At 36.6% G+C, this 14,502-nt stretch overlaps 1 protein-coding gene across 3 annotated transcripts in view; it reads right to left on the reverse strand.

The window, feature by feature from the left end:
• LOC112142963 (beta-2 adrenergic receptor) overlaps positions 1–14,100 on the reverse strand; it is a 17,728-nt gene extending 3,628 nt beyond the window's left edge. The window contains exons 1-3 of one of the 3 annotated variants that reach the window (XM_024266665.2): positions 13,563–14,100; positions 1,207–1,333; positions 827–1,118 (exon numbers count right to left, since the gene is read on the reverse strand). In XM_024266665.2, coding sequence (XP_024122433.1) covers positions 827–1,118; positions 1,207–1,330 — 416 coding nt within the window. In that variant the 5' untranslated portion in view covers positions 1,331–1,333; positions 13,563–14,100. Of the gene's footprint in view, positions 1–826; positions 1,119–1,206; positions 1,337–6,520; positions 6,845–13,562 lie in introns of those variants that run through there. The other 2 variants (XM_024266664.2, XM_024266663.2) reach the window with 2 other exon arrangements.
• Between the last annotated feature and the right edge of the window lie 402 nt (positions 14,101–14,502).

Here is a 14,502-nt window from a genome sequence, read left to right on the forward strand (position 1 = left end):
GCCAAATTCATCTTACAGCTTTGGCTCTAGCATTATCAGAGGTAATGCTATATCATAATTATGTTAAAAAGTTACAGTTTAAAAGTTAAAAAAATGTAGTTTTAGTTAGTTCAATAAATGTTTATCCTGTTCGGCCCGCGATTGAGTTTGACACCCCTGCTTTAGGGGATAAATTATCTCACTGCTGATCTATTTATCTGTGACTCAGCGTGATCCAGAAACACACCCTTGTAACAGCCCCTTTGAAAAAAAAAAAAAAAAAAACTGTTTCTTTTTTTAGTCGTTTGGCTTCAGAGGGCCAAGCTGGACTTCAGAGATCTACTGAGGTCTCGTCTCTGTAACTCTACACCTCTAGATTCTTTTCATTTTTAAACTTCTGTTCACCCACACCCGACTCTCGTGCCTTTGACCGGGGACCTCAAAATCCCCCCAACAGAGTCATGCAGATTTGTCAAACAGGTGAAAGAAGGGCATCAACAACAACTTCTCCATCAGTTCTGCTTTGGAAACTGGTTTTCCTCAATTGCTTTCACACATATGAAAGAAAAACAAACAGGAGCGCTAAAGAGCTGCTTCTGCAGAAGGAAAAACAAATATCCATGCTGGGTTTAAAATGGCTAATCATTAGCCTTTAACCCATCAGGAGCTGATGAGGCTCTGTGTGCATGCCAATGTAAAGCCAGTCTCATGAGTTAATGGCTTTTCCAGTGAGACGCACCTCTTAGCAATCTTGGGATGAAATGGACTCACAACACCTGATGTGACTTCATGCGGCCTTTTCATTTACGTTCTGCTGAAAACACAACACTCCTAATAGAACGTCTACCTGGTGAGCAGGGTTGGGTAGCGCAGGGGCAACGTGATGGCGAGGTAGCGGTCCAGAGCGATCACACACAGAGTTTCGATGCTCGCCGTCACACACAGCACATCCGTCGCTGTCCAGAAATCACACATGAAGTTCCCAAACTTCCACGAGCTGAGTAGGATGTTACTAGAGCTAAAGGGAACCACGACTACTCCCATGATGAGGTCAGCCACTGCCAGAGAGGCGATGAAGAGGTTGGTAACGGTTTGGAGTCGATGGAAGCGCAGGATGGCGGAAATCACCATCACATTACCTGTAGAGAGGAAGAACATTCCTCCTGTACCGAAAGTGCGATTTAATCAAAGAACAAACTGAATTCAACACATGGCTTTGTTACTTACCAAGCACTATGGCCAGAACCAGAATCGCCATGGCAACGGCGAGCAGCACCAGTTCCGCATCACTGTACTGGGGGCTGTTTAAATCGGAGGAGCTGCTGTTTGATACAGAACTCTCATTGGCCATGATCTGCTGCCAGGAAACAAAAAATCAACACAAATCAAATCAAAGTGGTCAAACTTTGATTGAACGTAAGACTCAATTAAGTTACACAAAAATCCATTTAGTGCCGGAAAAAGAGAATTTTGAAAGATTGTTGTCACAAACTTAAAGATCTACTCCAAAAAAAAAATCATGTTTTTTGTCTTTTTACATGTTCTTGTTACATTTTTCTGATGATTGGAGACATACATAAAGAAAATTTGCATTTCTGAGTGTTTCTTTTTTTTCAATTTTTTAGGAATTAGGTCCAGATGAAAAAAGGCCTTTGGAAAAAGGCTTATAGTTGTTTGGGAGAACCTTCAACAGCAAGCCACAACCTTCCTGCTCCTGTCCATTCTGATGCATCCATTTGTAGACAGATACATCCATGTATGTCTTTGTTTTCCTCGTCCAAGCTGGTATCTGGCTATAAACTGTAAGATTAGATGAGAGGCTGTAAGCCAGCAGGCTTACAGTGTTATCCTCAATTCAGAAGTGAATTTTGAAAAAACTAGTGCAGACACTGGTGGTTGTTTTTTATTTTGGCTAAAAATAATCATAATCAAAGACCACTAAGAAACACTCTTAAACATAGATTAAAAAATGATTGGAATGGAACTTTAATTACAATTAAGTCTGCACCAACAATATTCTAAAATCATTTTTCAGGCAAAAAAAAAAAAACCACTTTAGTCTATAAACAGTATAGACATTTACTATGTTGCTTTTAACTCAAAGACAGCGTTATTCACTCAAACAAAAAAATCTATTTAATTATGTTGATTTTACAATAAAATGTCAAAGTTTAAATGAATGAGATATTTTATGCACGGTTCCTTTACGTGTATAAAAATGTCAACTCAGTGAAGAAATGTGGAAGAATCCAGTTAAGTGTTAACCTTGTGCATGAAGACTTTTGACTGTATATGAGAATTGAACTGAGTGATCCCTCCCACCTCATGTTCTGAAAGAAACCAAAATCCAACAGACTTCTATTGAGAAATAAGCAGCTTTTATATTCTTGTTTGCCAATTTTTTTAAAATAGTTTTGCTTCTAATCCTAATTTTATTTCATAAATGCTTTTTCTGAAGAGCAAGTTATTCATGTTTTAAACAGACCAATCAGATGCCTCAATAAAATGATGTGGTCTCACATTAAACTTTTAAAGGACAGATTCTCTGACTGCGTTAAAGCGATGTGGGTGTCGACTTTCAACAAGCTCACTCCCGATTGGCAAGAGTGGTTGCCATGGGAACATTGACTCAGACCGATTTGGACCAATCACTGTTAACCGACGTCGTCTGGCTCCAACATGGCGGCGTCCGCAATGAAAGAATGGCACCTGAGTTGACTTGTTGGAGCAGGAAGTAAACCATTTTCTATGGGTGACATCACACTCACATGATCCAGTTCTCATATACAGTCAATAATCTAATTTATAATCAAAATGTTAGAATCTGCAACAAATATATATATAAAAAACTTATAGAGCTTTTATTCAGGAAAGGATTGAGCTTAACAAAATTAACAAATAAGTTCATAGATTAACAATTTTTCATTAAGTTTCAAATTCAACCAAACCAATATTTAATCAAAAAAAGTACATTTGATCCCAAATACTTATTTGTCTATATTGAATAAAGTCTTTAACAAACCAAAGAAGACTTTAAGTAAAGATTTAATGGTATAAACAGAATATAAATAGTATTTGTGAGTTTGTGGAGGCACAGAGGTAGATATAAACAATTTGTGTAAATGGACTTTTACATTGAAGCGCCACAAAGAAAGTTTTATTCGGATTTACTGATCTCCTGCAAAGCAACACAAACACATTCATTACAGTTCATTACAGCCCAGGTCATGCTATCTTTCCCACATACTCTCACAATGTGATGGCATGTGTATAAAGCATCAAGCAAAGTTGTTACAATAGAAAATGTCTTGTGTTAGTGAGGAAGGGTGTTTCCTGCAATAAATGTGGCGAAGCCAGCTCTCGCCCAAAATACTACATTTGTTTGTGCTCTCGTCCGCATGCAGACTGATAAGCAAGGCTCTATCATGTCATTTAAACAGGTTGAAGTATACACTGCAGTTGAAGTATTTGTACATAAAGAGATAAATCTCCCCTGAGCAAAACTCAAGATTTAGAAAACAGTCTTATCAGACAGAAATACCTTCCACTGCAGCCCGCAGGTCAGTGGGAAAGAGTCTCCTCTGCATCTTTGCAGAACATAACACATGTGGTCTTTCTCAGAGGGGGAAGTTAAAAGCTTTTATGGTTCACAAGGTTCAAAGGTGTTTGCGTCTTTTTCACATGAGTTTAGAGGGAGATTTAGTTTTAAGGTGGTGTCATGTTAAAGTATGTTTTTTTAATGTTTTAATGATAACACAGTGACAGATATCAAGGAGGAAGTAAACAGCTAAAACCCCCAAAGCCACCAGGATTTTAACAAAGACGCTCGCCATGCGACTCCAGAACAGATCGTCCTGTTTGGCTTAGAGCTCTGACCTAATCACCTGACTCATGTATACAAGTGCTGATCAGGAGAAGTTCGCTTAAAACAAATGCATCATGAGGAAGTTTTAAGCATAAAAAGAAACTCTGACATTTGATTACAATTTGGAAATTATGTACACACAAATAATTAAGGCAAACAGGTCTTTAGGATGTTAGTTCTTCTATGTAAACACAAATTTACACACATTCATATATCAAGATGTACTGTATCCGTCAGCTGAGGACAGACGTCTTTTTAAACTAACATACTTTGATCCCCGTTTGTTATTATGCTTGTCGTTAGGATCCTCACAAAGTTCCACTTTACTGTAAAATCGTTCCCAGTGGTCTTTTAATTATGAATAATGAGTGTGTCGTTTTTTATGATATTTTTTTTTTTGCTCATTAGAAATTTGCCCCCGAATTGTGGGCTGAGTAAGCCTTCCCACATTTCCCATCATTCCTGTTTCTTGCTAGCTTACAGCCTCTCACAACTCCAAGCTAACATTAGCGGTGCAATTTTGGAGCTATCCAGCTGTACAATTGTGAACCAGACGAGGAAAATTAAGACGTTAATGGATCTATTTGTCCGCAAGTGAATGCAGGGGCGGACTCAGCTTTAGACAGGGTAGGCGGCTGCCCCTAAAGTGTTGGGGCCCCCCCCAAGCTGAAGACTATTATAATATTTAGAATATAATATTAGAATATTTCGAAATATTTTTAAAAATAAGAGTACTTGTGAACGTTTTTATTCCTCCCCGTAAATCTGCAACAATGGAATCTTCCATCAACAGAAAGCTAGCGATTAGAGAGAGACTCTTCCAAGCGTTTGAAAAGAAAAAAGGGAAAAGCTGTAATTAACCAGCTGTGAAAAAAATAGAGAAAAAATGTGCTGTTATGCTTCCAAACATGGAATAAGAAAGACAGAACAGGAAATAGAAGAACAGAATCAAATAAGAATAGGCAAAAAGAGGGAAAAAATTGTCAATTTAAGAATTTCTTTTTTGTTGACGCCACTCCATAGGGTATTGTTTTATTCCTTCAAGTGTCTTAAAGAAATTACATCAATGTTTTAGAAATTATGAACACAACCACAGCAGGGGGCCCCATTTTGTCATTTGCTGGGCCCCCCTAACTGCTGAGCGGATGCAGCAGAATGGAGAATGACCCGCCCACTTATCTGCTTCTGATCCATCACACTTGAATAAAGAAAAACTCCAAAACACAGTTTTATTCTTAAATTATTTTCTAACTGTCCTCCATCATGAGAAAAATGAAGATTAAAACATGATTTTAATTTTAGTGGGTCTGGATTTTTTGAAGAACATTTGTGCTTATTTCATTTTACATCATTTTGCTTTCTCTTTAATTAATGGACATCTGTAAAGCTGTTGGTTAAAATGGGTGCTGGCCTGCTTGCCTTTACTTTGGCTTTATGATTTTCCAGACCATGCCGGTGGAGACTTTTAAAAAAGGAGCATTGATTGAGTTGTTTACCTTGTTCTCCACCGGTCAGAGAGCACAGTGTTGAGTTTTGGGATACATCTCAAAAAATCTGGGTGAACAAACATGACAAGTTGTTGCTATATGACAATCCTGTCTCAATTGATCTAAACTGCGGTCCAGAGTAAGCAAATCCTGGCCGGATCGGAACAGTACTTCTGCATTAAGAGTGTTGGAAGGTGGATCATTCTGTTTGCTGAGAATTTGTCATCATTTGGAAAATGTGCCCGCTTCAGCACATTATGCATTAGTAAGTGTTCCGTGATGAGAAAATGATGGATTAGCCAGAAAGTTAACTGCACACTCATTTTTAAAATCAATATTTCATTAAATCTACTCAAGGGCCTTTTTTCCTTTGACTAAATGATCTTGGCCACAGTTGTACAGCACATTGCTAACCTTGAAAATGACTTCAGTGTTTATAGACCGTAGTGCCCAACGCTGACCTTCCTGGCGTTCGTCGTGGACACCCCTGCATATGGATTTGTGGCTGTCCACTGATGAGATCAATAGTGTTCTTAGGATTTTCCTGCGTGTCTGAGCTGCTCTAAATACACTATGTAGGGACACCTGCTGTCAGAAGAACAGAAAACACAAGCATAGAAAGGGCTTGTCATCTTAGCAGAATAAACAGACGACAGCGGGCCAGACTTTGGAAGACGCTCCCATATCAAAGGAGTAAAACGTTTTACTGCCTGGATAAAATAAACTATGCAAGAAAAAAAAGCCATCAGCTTGGAGTCTGACCTGTGTCTTAAGACAGCAGCCAGAGTTGCAGATATCAGCTGTTACAATAAAGAAACGATAGTAAGAACCTTTGCTCTTGCTCCAAGACCTTTAGACAAGTCTCTTCTGTGTAACGTGATCTGTGGGACTTCAAGATTTACGACTAAAAATATATGCCGTACATTTAAGAGGTAGGGGTTCACAAAAAGGAAAAAAAATATCAGAGATCATTTTATTTTTTTTAAGTTCCTTTGCTTTTATTCACCAATTTAGTTTTTAGTGACTGCACCACCAGTCAAACTTAGTGACAGTTCCAGTCCCTAAAATAGCCCGGGTGTCATCGTAGGTAGACGGTGGTTTGGAGTGCATGTGAGTCCACCCTTAAGAGTGCAGTCTGTGCACAAAGCATAACTCACATGAACATGAATTCAAGTTTCAATGGTCTTACCTGCAGGTTTCGTTTCCCTTTCAGTCTTGTGATTTCATATTCCACATGTGTTTAAATCCAAAACATCTCTGCCACGAGCGTGTCAGCAGCTTTCAGCTCCACCTTCTTTTCTGCTGAGCTCTGAGTTTCCACTTTCATGTGTGTTGTGTGGACACACGCGGTCTTGTCTTGCTCTTCCTCTTTGCTCTCTGACATGTATGTGAACACTCATTCAGGCCCCAACCATACTTAGAGCCACAGCTGAGCCTCCCGCCCTCTTTATAAGCAAGGCCTGATGACATCAGAGCAGCAAAGCAGCCTATCAGGGACGGAGACAGGCTGGAGTGGATACTAACAGCTGGACAGCCCCCAATGTACATGAAGCTTTAGGAAAAGGTCTATATTTTAAAAATGTGTATTTTGAAGTCGTATGAAAATCTAAAGCAAAACCACAAACATCTCTTTTGTTTGGTAGCACCTCAGAAAGAGGGACCTTACTTTATACTTAAAGACCTTCTCTGATAAAAATCGGGTTTCTAAACCCTTCAACATGTTCATCTTTCTGATGACAAAAAAAATCAGGAGCAAATAAAAATATGTTATTTGGAAAGCTCATTTATGACAGAAAATACAGTGGACGAGCCACAAACTCCCTAATCCAAGCTCTCAGCAACAAGGATGGGAAGGGGGGACGGAGTTGCTCGGCGCCAACAATCCCGCCCCCACCTCAGAGGTGAATTTCTAATGAGGTTGTACCTCTCTGGAGAAACTATGTCCTAGAAATCAACGTTTTTAAAAAACAGATTAAACAACATAATTATATTTTAAATGGTTTAACCCTTTAATGCTGTTTATTTTCTTTCATTTACTTTAATTTTTAATTGTCAATCAACGTAATTCCAGCAGATTCTGAAGGAGAAAAGAAAGTTTTGCGGTTGAAAAGTTACAGTATGTTAAAGATTTTGTGTTTAAGTGTCACCAGCGACACCTGAGGTGTTAAAGGGTTAAAAGATAAATGTAGTGGGTTTTTAAAGGGTAACCAAACAGGACAGTTTATTTCCACTCTCAGCCCAAATTTAAAAAATGCAAAAAAGGGGGTGGGGCTAGAGAGTTGTGATGCAATGGGCAGTAACAGTGAGGTTAGCTTGAGGTAAATAAATGATAATTTTTATTATTTAGTCTCCGTTTGGAGGGCAAAATGAAGGGGAAGGGAGAAGGGAACAATTCGGATTGAGCCTTTATTTTAAATAATTAAACAAGTTTGTTTTAAATTGTCATAAACGTGGCAAGGACCAACAGACAGCACTTTTAAAGTCCCATTTATTTTATAGATGGCTAGTAAAATCTTAAATAGAGTTTTGAAAAACAGGCAAATTTCTGCTTTTAATCTTTATGCGCCTTATTTTGTGATTTTTTTTCTAAAATGTGTATATGTTTATCAAATCAAATAGGTTTGCTGGATATTGTTGACATATTTAGGATTGTATTTGCAGAAAAAAAGGACAAAATTGTTGCTCTGAAATCCAATACTGCTACAAAGGAAGCTTCTATATTGGTTCACCGTAGTTTGCAACCATTTTTATTCATTGGATTGTGATAAAGGACATTAAACCAAATGTGCTGAAGTATTAAAAAGCACCGATCCATGTCCCATAAAACTGTTCTAGAAACCGTTAATGGTCTTGGTCACAATCCAGTAGATTATGTTCAGTGTGTACTTCACAACCTTTTAATAATTTCCTTTGCACACATTTACAAACCCAAATCTGGGTTAAAAAATGCCAGAGAGGAGCTGCAGACAGTGGGAATAATAGTTACAACCCTTTTCAGGAATCAACTGAACCTCAGCTTCCTCTCTGCCTCGATTTGCCCTCGTCCCCGTCGGCTCATGCAGAACCTGCAAACGGGCTTCCTGCTTTGATCATGTGGTGTGCCAGCTCAGACAGAAACTATTTTCCCGCAACACAGGACATCCGACCAAAGACGAGCCTAGAAGCTGCTGACCTAAAGAGCAACAGCTAGTGGTGAACGCTACCTTTGCAAATCATTTGACTTCATTAGATCCACGAACAAGAACCGGTTGATCCCCACAGAGTCGATTTGACTGTGGATGAACTGGCATTCTGGTTCGGGCATAAAAAGTCTTTGTTGGTGAGTTTAATTTGAAAGTATCGGCGGGAGCGTTTGTTCCAGCTCTGAACTCGTTTGTAACTTGCAGTTCACAAACAAGTCATGGCTATCTGATGATATGAGCGCTGATGCCAGTTGAGTCATGCTTTGCGGCTCGAGGGGAAACAGGAAGCAGAAAGTGCTGCGAGTTCTTCCCACACATCTCTTTGTCCTCCTTTAATAAAACCGTCCCTTTTTAACGATGTTTTTGAGGGCACGTCTTTGTTGGAGCTGCTGCGAGCAACACCCATGACGGACGATATTCTTCAGTGTGACCTTTCAAAACTTATGATGTTGGTCTTCTGAGCTTGTGCTACTTTTGGTTCCTCAATTGCATTGTTGTGCAGACGGTAAAACCTCATGCAAATCCGCATGGGGACCTACAACAAGTTCATCTGAAGTCTTTGAAGAGCGAAGACTTCAGAACAATGTGGTACCAACTTCACCGCTTACGCACTTTTGATGCTTGTCTTGTTCACACTGTGAAATGTCCTTTTTAAAATAAAAACAAAGCCTATAGAGTCGGCAATATCCTGTAGTCCAACACATTCTTGTTGGCGCCTCTTCCCGTCCGTGAACTTTTCCTTCCTGTATCTCCTCCTGTCTTCACCACACCTTCTAATACCATGGTGCCATATTTGGCTTTTGAAGTGAATGTCATCAGGTTGCACCCAACCTGTTTTTTATTTTTTTATCTTCTGGATTCAAGCTTAAAAACCTAAATATTTATTTTTAGTATTTATTTTTTAAATGAATCTCATTAAAGTAGAAACATTGTACAAAAGGAATTTTTTTCTTATTTTCTGTCAAGAAAAATAACATTATAAAAAAAAAAAATCAATATCAAAATAATATAAAAAAAAACTTGTTTTAGTGACTGGAATTTTTTCTTAAAATACAAATTTTTGAACAGACCTAATTTCTTATCCCATGAGCAGACTTTTTTTGCTCAGTCAAAGAATTTTTCTTTCAAATTGTAAGATTTTTTTTACTTATTTAGGGGGCTATTTTAACAAGCTTTGCTTGACAAATATGTATAAAAAGAACATTAGAACTATGTTCTGTAGTATATTCCATAGAATATCCTTTGAGGATAAATGGGTCTGGGTTCTTATAGGATTAAATTACCATTTTTAAGTACCAAAATGCACCATGGGAAATGTTTGTGTGTTTTAAAAAAATACCTTATTACAAAGGATGCTTTTGCATGTTTTTACATTTGGAGAAATTCCAGTGTTGTAATCAAATAAAAGAAAAAAAAAAGAAATTGAAAGTTTGCCAAAAATCCTTTTACTTAAATGGTTTACATGATTAACCTTTGCTGGAATATAAAAATATATATTATTCTTATAGACCTAGATAACATGTATAGTTTTTATTTAGTTTGAAAAACATTCAGGTCATAAGAACACAATGTCTATAAAAACATGAATATTCTTAACTATTAACAACAATTTGTGTGTAGAGAATGATAAGGAGGTGATGTGAATGGGACAAATAGGTTATAAGAAATTCATTTTTTTAATCTAAGTGGTCTCAGCCTTTCAAAAGACTTGAGTAATTTTTATTATTACACTTGTGATCATTAAAGAATACAATAAGTTCAGTCATTGCTAACCTGGCCACAATAAAATAAATAAATAAATAAATAAGCATAGATTACAACGGAGTATTAGGGTCACAAAAAAAAAAAAAAATCTGGTGTGTTTCTCATTTATAGATAGTCTTTGCCAGTTTTGTTGCAAAAATGACTTTTTTTTTTTTTTAGGTAATTGAGGATATTTTAAAACGCGTTTCACACTCGGCGTGTTAAAAAATGCATTCCAGGCACTAAAGTGCTGCTATATTGTCCAGTCAGGAAATAAAGTCCCAGCCCCAGGTAGGATGTTGATGTATTTCTTCTTCATAGAAACGCCTGATCTGTACAGTACAAGTATATCCTGTTTTTGACGCGCTTTGGGACCACTGAGACTAAGAAAACAGCTTCCTGCTGCTACATCCTATAGGTAATCTGTTTCTCTTGTTGATGTTTTCATAAAACCAAATATTACGTTTACAAGAAAAGCTTTCAGGGGATACCCATGTTAAAAAAATGTGTTTTTTCTGGCACCGTCGGATGGTTCCCACAGTAAAAATGAACCCAAACTGAATGTTTTGGTGTGAACAGTACATTTAAATTAAGCTGGTTTGTAATTTAGTATAATTCAGTTTAAAGTAACATTGCTTCAAGTTTGGAAGTGCTTAAAATGTTCAAGAAAAGTCAACTTAATACTGTTTTTTGACACCTCTATAAGACACAGTTGCATTAAACGTCTATGTTTATGTCCATGTGGATGTTTTAAATAATTTTTAATAGTACTTTTATATTAGGAATAACAGAAACATTTTAAAAAATTTAATAAATAGACTCATCAACCGGTTGGAATGTTTTGTCACATTTTTAAAAGAGAACAGCTGCTGTTGTTTGTGTCCGAAAAATGTTCTTTTAAGTCCCACACCTTCAGCACGAGGAGTCGATGCAGAACACGGTTGTAAATGTTCACCTTCACTCTGCTTTAATTGCACAGCAGTGATATTGATCATCTCGTTCATTTACGCAGTCACATCATCAGCATCCTTGTTATTCCTGCATGGGCTATAGGTTCTTTTGACCTGCGTTCAACATGTTAGTTTAGCGCTTTATTTTTAAGGAAGTTAAAAATAGACTTAAATTCAACTTATACTTAGTAAAAGTGAAGAAAGTCCGGGTCTCAACAGGAGGAAATCAGTAAAGAGATAAAATGAAAGAAAACCAATAAATCAGTTTTGCCTCATAGGACTTTAGTGTTACTGTACACTGCAGTACCATTACTTTTCCTCATGTTGAAGTTAATGATCCACGTCTGCCATTATTTCAAGCACATTAGCTGATAGTATGAAATCTTTTTATTGTTTTACCACTAGACAGTAAATTCATAGATGAAGAGGTTTGCACTTTAGGTAAGAAAGATTTTGTCCCCTAAAGTGTTAAATTTGAATGTTTTTCAATGTAAATCCAGCCTTTGGCACATGGTATTCATTGGGTTTTGAGTCGACCAAATTTATGGGATGTTGCATGAATGACGCATTTTAAGCAGAATTTGGTTAACTTTCTTATTCGTTTAAAGACTCACTCTGATCATCTTTTGATTTATTTTGAAACGTTTCCGGTGTTTTTTTTTTTTTTAGTTCTGATCATCCTGTATTCAGCCCAAATCAAAAAAACGTTTTCTTTAGGACAGTTTCTGCAGAGCGACAGTAGTCCATTAGAAATTTGTGAGCAGGACTGTTGGTGTGGAGTAAGCCTGCTTTCACTTTCTCCCACTAGCTTACAGCCTCTTGTAGCTCGAAGCTAACATTAGCGGTGCAACAAAAATGGCAAACAATATTGGAGCTTTACAGTTTTGAGTCAGGGTGTCAGCTCAGATGAGGAAATGAAAGATGCACACTGACCTATTTGTCTGCAAGTGGATGCATCAGAATGGGGCGGAGCGAGGAGCTTTTAGTCCGCATGGAACAAAAATATTTTTGAGCAACATTTTTTCGTCTGCTCCTATTCACAACAATTTGAAGAAAGAAAACTCAGAAACAGTCCCGAAAATTTCTTTATATTTATATATATTTACATGTCCTCCATAATAAACATATTAAAATACAAAAAGCACAATTTTCAATGTTTTTTCAGAGCAGTGGGGACCACCTACTCTTGTGATGTTTGAGTGTGGTTCACACAATCCCACATTCACACAGAAAAAAGGCAAAAGAAAAACAAAACAAGAATTTTAGAAATTAAAATGTAGCTACCCATGAAACTTAGGATAATTTCCAAGCAAAAAGGTAAAAACAGAACATGTACTAGTCTTTTTAGGCTCAGAGTTTCAGAAAATCATTCAAAAGTCTCAAATTTCTGGGTGAACTGCACACAGTTGTTAAATGTCAAAGTGAAATATTTCAAAGAACCATAAACCACTAGAAAGATTTGTTTGGATTCCATGAAAAGGTATTCCTCCACCGACAGCACGTGTCAAAGTCAAGGCCCGGGGGCCGGATCCGGCCCTCTGGGTAATCATAAACGGCCCACCAGATCATTGTTACTTTTTGCTGGTAACATATTGAAGCAACAGTACAAATATAGGGGCATAAAGATCAGTTATGATGATCTATAGCTCTCTTCTTTCAACACGTTTAACATCAAGGATGTCTCATCCAAAATAATTAAGAGCAAAACAGAATAAAAGATCCAGGCAACAAAACACAGAGCAAAGAAAACGTAATGATTTCATCTGTTTTTGCTAAAAAGCACAAATTTTATTTTTATTTCCAGGCTTAGTTTGTTTTTTTTCCTGCAGCATGTTCGTGTTTAGATTATAACAGGATATATTTTATGAAGATCAAAATCTTTTGGGTTATTTATAAGTGTAATTCTTCATATAAATGCAAAATTAAAGAAATTTGAGTTTTTTTTTTTTTTGGAGATTAAAATATTGAAAGTTATTTAAGGTTTAAGTTAATTTATTCTGGGATTATATTCCTGCATGTTTTTTATTCACATTTATGTTAAGAAGTTACGTTTTTAAAGTTTTAATAAACTAGCTTGTTCGGCACGTGACCTAAGGTGTGTTTTGGATTTTGGCCCCGGTGTGCGATTGAGTTTGACACCCCTGACCTACAGGAACATGAAACTAAAATATTAGGTTTACAAACTTGCATTTCGCAGGATGAGATCAACGTAAAGTAGATGTGCGGTTGTAGGTTTGTTTAGCTCTCGGGAAATCTAATACTCTCTCAAAACAATGAAATGATCTGCTAATATCATCCGCAGAGGTACAGGTTTGACTTGTCAGCATCTTCAGCAAAAGAAAAATGAAGCACACACCTCTATAATGTATTTTTCCAGTCTTGAGGTCACTTCTGGTTGGCTGGCAGAGAAGTGTTGACTGATAGAAGCAAAAAGATGATGTGACAAATACCAGATCCAACAGGAATGAGTTTTGGAGACCCAAATAAAGAAGACTGGAGGCGAGTTTGACCAAAAAAAGCTAACTTTGAATAAAAAAAGAAAAACAAACAAACAAAAAAACAATCAAAAGATTTTAAGCATGACCTAAGAGAAACCAAAATGCATTTAAAGATCTGACCGAGATCAACTGAAATTGTGGACTAAATTGAACCGAGGGACAATCAAACAAACTGAAAACAGCTGTGCTGATTACAAACTACATCCAGGTGTGATCATAGCAAACGAGCGACTCAAAAACATCTCACGGGACAAAAAAATCCTCCAAAAAGCCAAGTAAAAACATTAGATTCTCATCAAAATGAAGGGAAAAAAACTCCAGGAATGTATTCTACATAAAATGTACTGAAAAAAAATTAATCTTAAAGTGAAAAGAAGCTTGTTTCAAGAATAAAAATCATTTATTTTCTAAATGAGAGAAAAAAATCTTATTTTGAGACAATATATATAACTTTTGGTTACACTTTTTTATAAGATTCCTTAAGAAACTTTATTAACACATTAACAAACATTATTATTGTGTTTATATGGTGCTAGTAAGACATTTATTAGCACAATAAAGTTTATTAACATAATTAGTAAGAATTATTATCATCTCGTCATATTAATAAAATGCTTACAAGCTCAACAAATGTATTAATTATCTTTGTCAACATTATATTGAGTTTTTGCTGCACCTTATCTAAAGTGTTACCAAATTTTTATTTTTTTCTTGAAATAATATAAATGATCTTTCTTACCTTATATTTAAATATTTTTTTCAAATGTAAAGAATTTTTGATGTATTTCTACGTTTGTT

Source organism: Oryzias melastigma, linkage group LG14 (assembly GCF_002922805.2).
Source record: "Oryzias melastigma strain HK-1 linkage group LG14, ASM292280v2, whole genome shotgun sequence".
NCBI lineage: Eukaryota > Metazoa > Chordata > Actinopteri > Beloniformes > Adrianichthyidae > Oryzias > Oryzias melastigma.